General features: G+C 43.2%; 1 protein-coding gene and 1 non-coding gene across 2 annotated transcripts; one reads left to right on the top strand and one right to left on the bottom strand.

The window, feature by feature from the left end:
- Nucleotides 1–5,547: 5,547 nt before the first annotated feature.
- On the bottom strand, nucleotides 5,548–8,083 carry Actrt3 (actin related protein T3). Its single transcript, XM_052731663.1, has 2 exons — nucleotides 7,745–8,083; nucleotides 5,548–7,040 (listed from the first exon to the last, which is right to left on the bottom strand). Exons 1-2 carry the CDS (start codon nucleotides 7,942–7,944, stop codon nucleotides 6,125–6,127), a joined length of 1,116 nt encoding a protein of 371 aa, XP_052587623.1. The 5' UTR covers nucleotides 7,945–8,083; the 3' UTR covers nucleotides 5,548–6,124.
- A 1,128-nt stretch (nucleotides 8,084–9,211) lies between these two features.
- Nucleotides 9,212–9,284, top strand: Trnav-aac (transfer RNA valine (anticodon AAC)). The gene has a single exon. It is a non-coding gene; the product is annotated as a tRNA-Val (tRNA).
- Nucleotides 9,285–9,367: the final 83 nt, after the last annotated feature.

The raw sequence follows: 9,367 nt of genomic DNA, 5'->3' as shown, positions 1-9,367 counted from the left end.
ATGGGGCACCTTGGCTCCAACTTACCAAAGTCTCTCTCCTGACGCTTTACAAAACCTATGTCTCAGACCCATGGCAAATTGGCAAAACCATTTTCCTACATGAGCCTGGCTCGTTCGTCTTCTGGTTCAAGTAGAAGTGTTTATAGAATCAAAATCCAACTTATATGTGAAAATTTATTGTTGGACCTAAACTAAATAACAAAAATAATTCTAATGAACTCCATACACAATAGCTAAGACCCAAACTGGCATCAGATACCCCATTATGCTTAGCATTAAATCTTAATAATTCACTAATGAAACTATTTGCCAGAGAACTACTAGCTACAGCTTGAAACTCAAAGGACTTAGCAGTACTTTATACCCATCTAGAGGAGCCTGTTCTATAATCAATAAACTTTTGTACCTCACCATCCCTCTCTAATTCAGCCTATCTACCACCATCTTTAACAAAACCTAAAAAGGAGCAACAGTAAGCAGAAGAATAGCCATAAAATTGTTAGTGTAACCTAGGTGATGGGAAGTCAAGGGGTAGTCTATGAGATGGGAAGCAGTGGGCTACTTTTTCTTAACAAGAACACCCACGTTACCCTTTATGAAACTTGAAGGACTAAGAAGGATTTAGTAGTAAATTAAGAAAAGAATAGAGAGCTTAATTGAATAGAGCAATGAAGTACCACACACTACCTGTCACCCTCCTTAAATTAGATACATGATATCTGATATATAACCACCCATCTACTGTTCTACACAGAAGCAGTCAGCCTCACATCTGAATCATCATTGTTGGCAAATTTGGTGAGACAATTGGGATTTCTTAAAGGAAGAAATTAGTTAAAAAATATTTTTTCCACATTAAAAAATGGGAAACAGTTTTACAATGGAAGGAATTTAGTCTCTGTTTGATAATACAATTGATGGTCTGAAAATGGGACAATTAAATGAGAGGATAATTAATGTTGATGGGATAGATGTAATATAAATTATAAATATTATTTGTTTGATCATTTAAAAAGTTGATTAATATGAGTGCCAAGATAAAAATTTTAGAAAAACTTGTTAAACAGATCACAGAGAAATTCAGACCCAGACAGAGCAATTTAAAGGTGAACCAATCTCAATATTACATTATATACATTTACAGAGAAACAGCCTAAGGCTTTCAAACAGCCAACCTTAATCCATCTGGTAACATTACAGGAACTGTCAAATGCTCAAGGCTGTGTAAGAGCTGACTGGACTTCTGTGCAAATGTTAGATTTGAGGAGAGTCAAAGAAGCTATAGTGTCATATGGTATGCATTCCCCATTTGTGAAGCAGATGTTAAACTTGTGGTCAACTTTTAATAGAATTATCCCTCAAGATTGGAGAGATTTGGTTACAACTGTCATAGAAGCTGGTCCCCAATTACAATGGAGGACCTGGTAGGAGGATAAGGCTAAGACCATTGAACAATGAAGTAGGGCTAGAGGTATGGAAATCTCCCAAGATCAACTTCTTGGAGAGGGAGATTATGCTAATGTAGAAAGGCAATCTCTACATGATGACCACACCCTGGCTTTATGCGAATGGTGGCCTTGAATGCTTGGGACAGAATTGAAGTAGGAAAGAAAGTTGAGTCATTTACAGAAGTTATACAGGACCCACAAGAAACCTTCACTGATTTCTTAGAAAGGCTGTCTTCAGCAGTAAATAGAATGATACCAAATTCAGAAGCTAGATAGATAATAATTGAATCTATGGCTTTTGAAAATGCTAATATACAATATGAAAGGGTAATTAGGCCATTAAAGGCAAGATCAGCACCCTTGGAGGAATGGATCTGAGATACAGTGAATATTGACCATGATGATGCATGGATAGGAGAGGTGATTTCCAGAGGTTTGAAGGAAAATAATGTCAGATGTTTCAATTGTGGTAAACAAGATCACCTAAAAAAGGGACTGGAAACAGGGCATTCCTACAATGTTTTTTCAAGGTACAATGGCAACAGAAATGCCCCTCCCTTCTGGATTAGGTGTGGCTAAGGCAAACATTGGACTAAGGAATGTAGATCAACAAGGAACAAGGTAATCCTTTGCCTTTGCCATCGGGAAACTTCCCCAAGGGGCCTCTCACAGGCCCCCATGACAAATTCTGTTCAGTCCTTTCCTGTCATCATGGAAGAAACTCCTTCTCATAGCAATTAAAGAACCTAATGTCTATTGTAAAAAAAAAAAAAATACTGCTCTGGATGATAGAACAGCTATAAAAGAACAAAAAGTTCAGGAGAAACCATAAACCAAAATTTATAAAGATTAGATTTGGAAACTCCCCAAAGTTAGGCTTGGGGAAGGGTTTTGTTTTTGTCTTTCAGGAAAATAAAAACAACCATCTTGAAGAATTTAAAGACCTTTGAACAAATAAGCAAAGAAGAGAGAACTACCCGGAAAAAATTACCAAGGAAAGGAATAGTCTGACCCAATGTGATTTTTAAAGTCTCCAAAAAGATGATGGGATCTCACAATGATGATTCCATCAGGATGATGATACCACTAAGCTGACCAACACCACCCAAAGATCGGCTTTGGACTACAAACTGCTCAGGACAATTTTGAGATAGCTAGCTTAGATGATCCAGCCTCACAGATTACTCAAGCAAGGACTTGAGACAAGCCCTGTACTTTCAAATTATGCAGAGACTAGACAACAAATGATACAGTTACCTCTCCCAGAACTTGACAATTAACCCAAAATTTTTCTTTTCAGGATCCCCTAAAGATGCCTTTGCCCCTAGACGGGAGGAAGTAATTTTAAGAACACGATATCCACATTCCCAACAGGTGGAGTGGGTATTTTTGGTCTTTCAATAGGCTATGTATAATTGTTATTGTTTAGGATGGTTGTTGACAAGTTGTTAATTGTTAATGGTCAGGAAAAAAAGCTAAACAAGGGAAATTAGATTCAGGGTTCTTGTTTAAAAAAAAAGAAAACAAAAAAGAGGGTATAGATATGATAAGACAAAAGGTAGATTATTGAATCTACTCTCAAAAAAGATATAAACATGATGAATAAAGGTAAGATTATTGAATCTACTCTGAAAAGAAAAGAGGATATGGATATGATAAGATAAAAAGGTAGATTATTGAATCTACTTTTAGAAAGTAACTACTGGTTTTAAATATTTTACATTGGATTGGATTTTGTATATTATGTACAAATTTTATATATTGGTACAAATTTGAGATTAATTTTGTTAGAAAATATTGTATATATATTTCTAATCTTGTTCAAGGTATTGTACCTATACAGCTCATTTAACAACATAATGCAAATTGCTAGTCCTTAAAAGTTGTTATTATCAACTAAATTGGATATAAAGAAATACAAGTTAATATTTAGTCACCTATTACAATTGAACTTGTAGTCATATTAGGTATGTTTTCAAGGTCAAACAGAAATATATTTTAGATAAACAGGTCATCTTCAAACACTTCAGAGATCTACAGAATATGGCATTTAAAATGTTTTAATAACAGATTCTTTTTTTCATGACAATGAGATATATCTGCTCCTGGCAGCACCAATATACTTCAGAGATGATGATGGGCATTGAAGAAACTCCATATGGAGTTTCCTTTCATTGTGGCAAAAGTTAACCACTGGGCAAGAAACTGCCCTTGCCTTGACTGCTGACAGTATGTTGTCTAAAATGGACAAACAGGACACAAAGGAAAGTGACTGCCGAACCTTGCCAAGGTAAGGTAGGAAGTTCCTTTAGAAAATCCTGCTTCATAGATGAGTCTGTCAGATATGCTAGGTCTGTAAGCCAAAGATGGATGCCCCAGTGTTGCAGAGAAACCTTGGGTGACTGTCCAGGCAGCCAGCTGTTTCTGTCATTTCTCACAGTTTTTGGAAGTTGCTTGTTTGCATTTCCTGCTTACTTAGGTGATATTATTTCCTTCTTGGGTCTCTGAGGGAGTTGAAGATCAGGTAGTTATAGTTTTCCTTGTTAATAAATTCAGAAAAGAAACTCACTAAAGAGGTGTAAAGTATAAGTTTGAAAGATATCAAAAGATCTGGGCATAACACATATATCTAGAAATGAGCTCAAATTGTGTTGTATTTTAAAAATGGTGTGCTGCAGGCATGACAGGTGGCAGCCACAGCGAGAGATGCACCATGCAGACCATACTCACGTGGAGAGTTTTATTGAGGGGAAGGGAGAGACAGGAGCTGAGGAGAAAAGAGGAAGGAAAGAGACAGGAGAGGGGGCAGAGAGGAGGTGCAGATGCCACCTCATGGGAATAGAGAGAAAGTGGGCAGGGCTCCACCCTTTTATGAGGGGATGTCACACAATGTGCAGAGCGACCATGTAGCAATGAGTGTATGATGTCAGGACTGTGAGCGGGCCCAGGTATTGTCTGCATGTTGGCCAGGTTCCCGAGGGGTGGGTCTGAATGCTAACAAGTTGGACTATAGGAGGATTTTTGGTAGTTAGACAAAAGCCAGCATTCTACAGGAACCTGTGAAAATGGTTTTCTGTCTCCAGGAGTCCCTCCCCCCAGCTGCTCATCTTCCTTATGGTGTAAAGTGAGGACATAACCTCTCAAAGATATGAGAAGGTCTTGCTGCAGATATGAGGGACAGAACAGCCAGAGGCATCTGGAGGAGTCCAGAGCAGGGAGAGAAGCGGTACACTGCACATGGCCAGCGGAGTGGACCGGGCCCTGAGTAGAGGGGTGGGAGAAGAGCAAGAGTCAAGAGTGAGGGGACCAAGAGTGGAAGAACAAGGGAGCACATGGCTGAAACTGCAGCAGCGTTGCACAGGAATGAGAAGCTGGGGGAGGGAAGGCCATGACTGGCAAAGTTTAGGGTAGGGGGCAGGTAAGAAGAGCTGAGAGGAGCCACAGGTGCTGAGTGAGCCTAGAGGCCAGCATGCACTTTGGTATGCTGATAGGCACCATGGTTAGCCATTTGTCTACCCCTGCTCTCTCTCTCTTGCCTCTCTTGCAGACAGCCCTGGCCATACCCAGTCGGCTTCTCTTTCTGCTTTGGACTTTTCCAGAAGCCTCTGGATATTTTCTCTCTCTTATTCACATAAAAACCTTCCCCCTAATGGAGTGGCCATTTTGCCAGTTTCTTCACTGCGTTCCATCTCGTACAATACTCACCATTATTATTACTGAATGAAAAAATAAGAAAAAGAAAGGATGGACATGATTGCTCCCAGTATGGTGGAGGAGAAAGTTTATTGTAGATAAAAGGGAGACATAGCCAGAGGCAGAGACATCTGGGAGAGTCCAGAGTGGTCATGACCCCGAGCCCTGTGAGGGTAAGGGCAGAGAGTATAATGGGTGTAGCAGTCAGGAGACCCAAAGAGAGCAGGGGTAACCAGAATGGTTGGATTATATAGGGAAAGGCAGCTGAGAAAAAGAGAATGAGAAATGTAGGGGAGGGGTGGGGTATGCGAGCCAGGAGGGCCCTGTAAAAGGTAGGTGAAAGATTTACAACAAGCCCCCACGGTCAGGCGTGTCTGCATATGCCTGGCGGACACTTCCACCTAGCTAGGTCCAGGTCCAGATAGCCATTTCCGGGTCAGGGCATCTCGCGTGACCAAGATCCATGACGTCCGTAAATCTTTCATCCCTGACTCTTCAGACACGCCTGACCGTGGGGGCTTGTTGTAAATCTTTCAGTAGGGATTGAGGGATGCAGAGAGAACCTGGCAGCCCGAGTCCACTTTGATACATTAAATAGGCACCTCAGCTGTTTGCTCTGGGTTTGAAACCTAACAATTGCATTGTTTCCTTCCCTGTTATATTGAGAGCCAGGCCCAAAGTTGCAAAACGCTAATTCCAGCTACCTGGGAGACTGAAGTGCAAGGATTACAAATTGAAGTCCAAATTGGGCAATTTAGCAGGAGATCCTATCTCAAAATACAAAGCTAAAAGAGGGCTGGGGAGACAGGTCGGTGGTAGAGTGCTTAGCGTGTGTGAGACTCTAGGTTTGATTCCCAGAACAACCAAAAACATTTTTAAAAAGTAAGTATAACAGAAATGTTTTTTGTTCTCCCAGAATCAGAATATCCAGTCTTTTGTTGTGTATACTCAAAACAGGTTTTACTCATTGTTTTGTCTGCATTTTAGAAGCATCTTTGGTGTACTATATTGGGTCCAACTTCTTCAAATTCTGCAGCAGTGATCCACATGTCTTGGAAGGCAGACAAGGATGCAAGAATAGAGCCCCCCATCCACACTGATATTTTCCTTTCTGGGGGAGCTATAACCTGCACAGCGGTATTGGCAGGTGCCACCTTGGCCACATCCCTAATGAGTCGCTTATCCAAACCAGGAAAAGAGGTCGATCCTCCAGCAAGGATAATATTGGAGAAGAAGGAATTCCTGAGATCTGTATCACATCTCATTATGCTGCTGAAGCACATCTTATCTACGCCAGGAGCATCAACATTCACAAGCCATGGAGAGAAGAGAGCCTCTGGGCAACGAAAGACCTGGTTATGGAGTCTGAGTGTCTTCCCATCAGGAAGTGTGTACACTTTTTCTAGGCCAGGTTCCTTGGCCATTTCCTCCTCATAGTTCATTGCCACATAACAAATATTCTCCTTAATGTCTGTAATGATCTTCCTGTCCCCAGTTCTGAGCAGCATGACACCATCGTCCTTCAGCAACATCATGAGGTAGTTGGTGAGGTCAAGCCCCGCCACATTTAGCTGTTTCACACCATGAGTTAGACAGTAACCCTCAAAGACAGGCACACACTGAGTAATCCCAGCCCCTGAACTCAGCACCAGGCCAGTGGTGAAACCAGCAGCAAAGAGGGCCAACACAGCCTGGACAGACAGGTAGAAGGCAGGAACTCCCAGGCTTTCAAAAAACACTTCAGAGATGCGCTGCCGGTTTGCCAGTGGGTTCAGTGCCGGCTCTGTGACTAAGACTGGGCCATCACTGGGCTTCATGCTCAGGTTGTAGTCATAAATATGCTTCCACATGGTCTCCATGTCCCCCCAGGAAGAAACGAGGCCCCGGTCCACGGGATAGCTGGGGGGGAGAGCAATGAAACATGTAAGTCTTGTGCTTCTGTGGTTGTTGTTAGGTTGTTAGTGGTGATTTTTAGATTTGGCTTTTAAATACACACACACACACACACACACACACACACACACACACACACAATTATTTGATAGTTCTTGTTTTGAGACAGAGTTTTACTGTAGCCCTGGCTAAGCCTAGAACTCAATGTGCAGACCAAGCTGGTCTGGAATTCAGCCCCCTGCCTCTGCCTCTGCTGGGATTAAGGGCTCCTAAGTCTTTAATTCTTACCCTCTCTGCTTTTTCACCTAAATAAGTATCAGTATGGTTTTCTGGTCGGAAGGTAAGTACCGGTAAATGGCGCAGCTACCTTTCTCTTCAGTCACATTGCTTGGCCAGTTTTCTCCTCTTTGGAGAATGTGACTTCAAAAAGTTGGGAAATTCCTACATTCTGGTAGAGTTGTAAATAGTTCAAGTGACCACGCCAAATGACAAAAGCTATAAATTAAGCCACATTCTTAGGCGGACACGCATAGCAAGAACGATCACTATATACATTTGAATACATCTGTGTACAGAGTACAGAGGTTTTTTCTAAGGGGTGGGGCTGGCTGAGGCCTTCGGGTTCCTCTCCCTGGTCGTTTCACGGTGGCTTTAGCTCTGGACTCTTCGCCCTCTTCCACACCCACCCAGGCCGCAGCATCCCGCGGTACCTGATGGACAAGAAGCTCCTGCGCTCCTGCGCTTGGTCACCCACACACAGCTCCAGCGCGCAGTCCACGGCAGTGTTGTGGCCCTTGGTCCGGCCTAGAATGTTCGGGTAAACGAACTGGGGCTCCCGGGTCCCAGCCAGGCCGGCCTTGATCATTTCCGAGCCGTTGTCGATCACCACTGGTAGCTGGTATCCGCTCATGCCGCCGATGCCGCCGCCTCTGTGGCCTGGGGGCCGCTGCTCCCGGGCTGTGCCGGGACAGGTGCCTGGAACGTCACAGAGGACCCAAGCACCCGCTGGCCCGTGCGACCGCTTCTGGCTCTGCCCCGGGAACTCGCAACATTCAGACCAGAAAGCTGGACTTCCCTCGCAAAACATACAAAACTAACAATTTGCAAGGGACTTTCTCGAAAACTATGAAAAGCTATTTTATTTTATTTTTTTAAATGGCTGTCCCAAAGCTCTAGAACTCTAGTTAACAGGAGCGTTTCAGAGCCAGGGGGAAACTAGTGATTCCCTTGAAACGGGAGAAGGGCCTAAGAATATTGCAGGAAGGCATGGTCTTGCTCTGAAACGCTCAGCTTGGGGGGGTGTGTGTGTGAAAGGAGTTTATGTACTGTATGTATAGTAGATAATGCCACGTCTTTCCTGCAGTTTCTAAAAATGTGCGCAATTTAAAGGACAGAACCTTTTTAGTTGGTTTGTTAAAACATTTTAGCACAGGCTGGCCTCGAACTCACCAGAATTCCCCTCTTCTGCTTCTGAGTTCTGGGGAGTTCGACTCCCCCTCCTCCCTGCCCTTTCTCCTTCCTCCTCCTCTCTCTCCTTCCCCATTCTTCCTTCCTTTTCTTTCCTCCTCCTCTTTTTCTTCATCTTTTTTGATTATCTCTCTAGGGCCTCCGAAGCTAATTTTCATTTCCTAGGGCTGATTTTTAAGAATAAGGACATGTCTGCCACTTGGTAAGAAAAGAAATTCCTTAGATCATTATGAAGTTCAGTTCAGAAAGTACATTGTGCGGCAAAACGAGCGTCTTTGGTGTCTGATCTCCGGCATCCCTGGTTTAGGGGCTTTAAAACTGGTACAGATTAGAACCTTTGGTAGGCATTCGGAAACAGGATGGGAAAAAAAAGTAATTTACACGTCCTCCGACTAGAAGCCTGCCGAGGCGTAGTTCTGCGCCCGGGCTCTGGCAACTGCGCGCCACAGCTTCCCCAGCAGGAGAGCACAACCTGCCGGAACTGAGAGGAAAATGGACCAGAGGGCCTGCTCTCCAGCGGTGCACCGGCGGGCTTTGCAAGAAGTTTGCAAACAAGTTCAGACTTTTGAAACAGTTTCAGCGCTAGACAGTTAACTATATGCTCCCCCACCCCACCCCCCAGTTGAAAATTACATGAGTCTTGAAACGTTTGTGAAGCGTGTGTGAGAACATCACATACCAAGAACTTTTCAGCCCTCACGCTCAGCCAAGTTTCCGTAGTGTAGTGGTTATCACGTTCGCCTAACACGCGAAAGGTCCCCGGTTCGAAACCGGGCGGAAACATGATTGCTATTTTAACCAATATTGTCTGGATTCACTTTTCAAAAGCTTGGCTCTCAAAACCTTGAAAACAAATCCTGTAAGTG

The sequence above is a fragment of the Peromyscus californicus genome, unplaced genomic scaffold (genome assembly GCF_007827085.1).
Source record: "Peromyscus californicus insignis strain IS unplaced genomic scaffold, ASM782708v3 Scaffold_9__1_contigs__length_137607984, whole genome shotgun sequence".
Lineage (NCBI taxonomy): Eukaryota > Metazoa > Chordata > Mammalia > Rodentia > Cricetidae > Peromyscus > Peromyscus californicus.
This window is presented reverse-complemented; position numbering and strand designations above follow the sequence as displayed.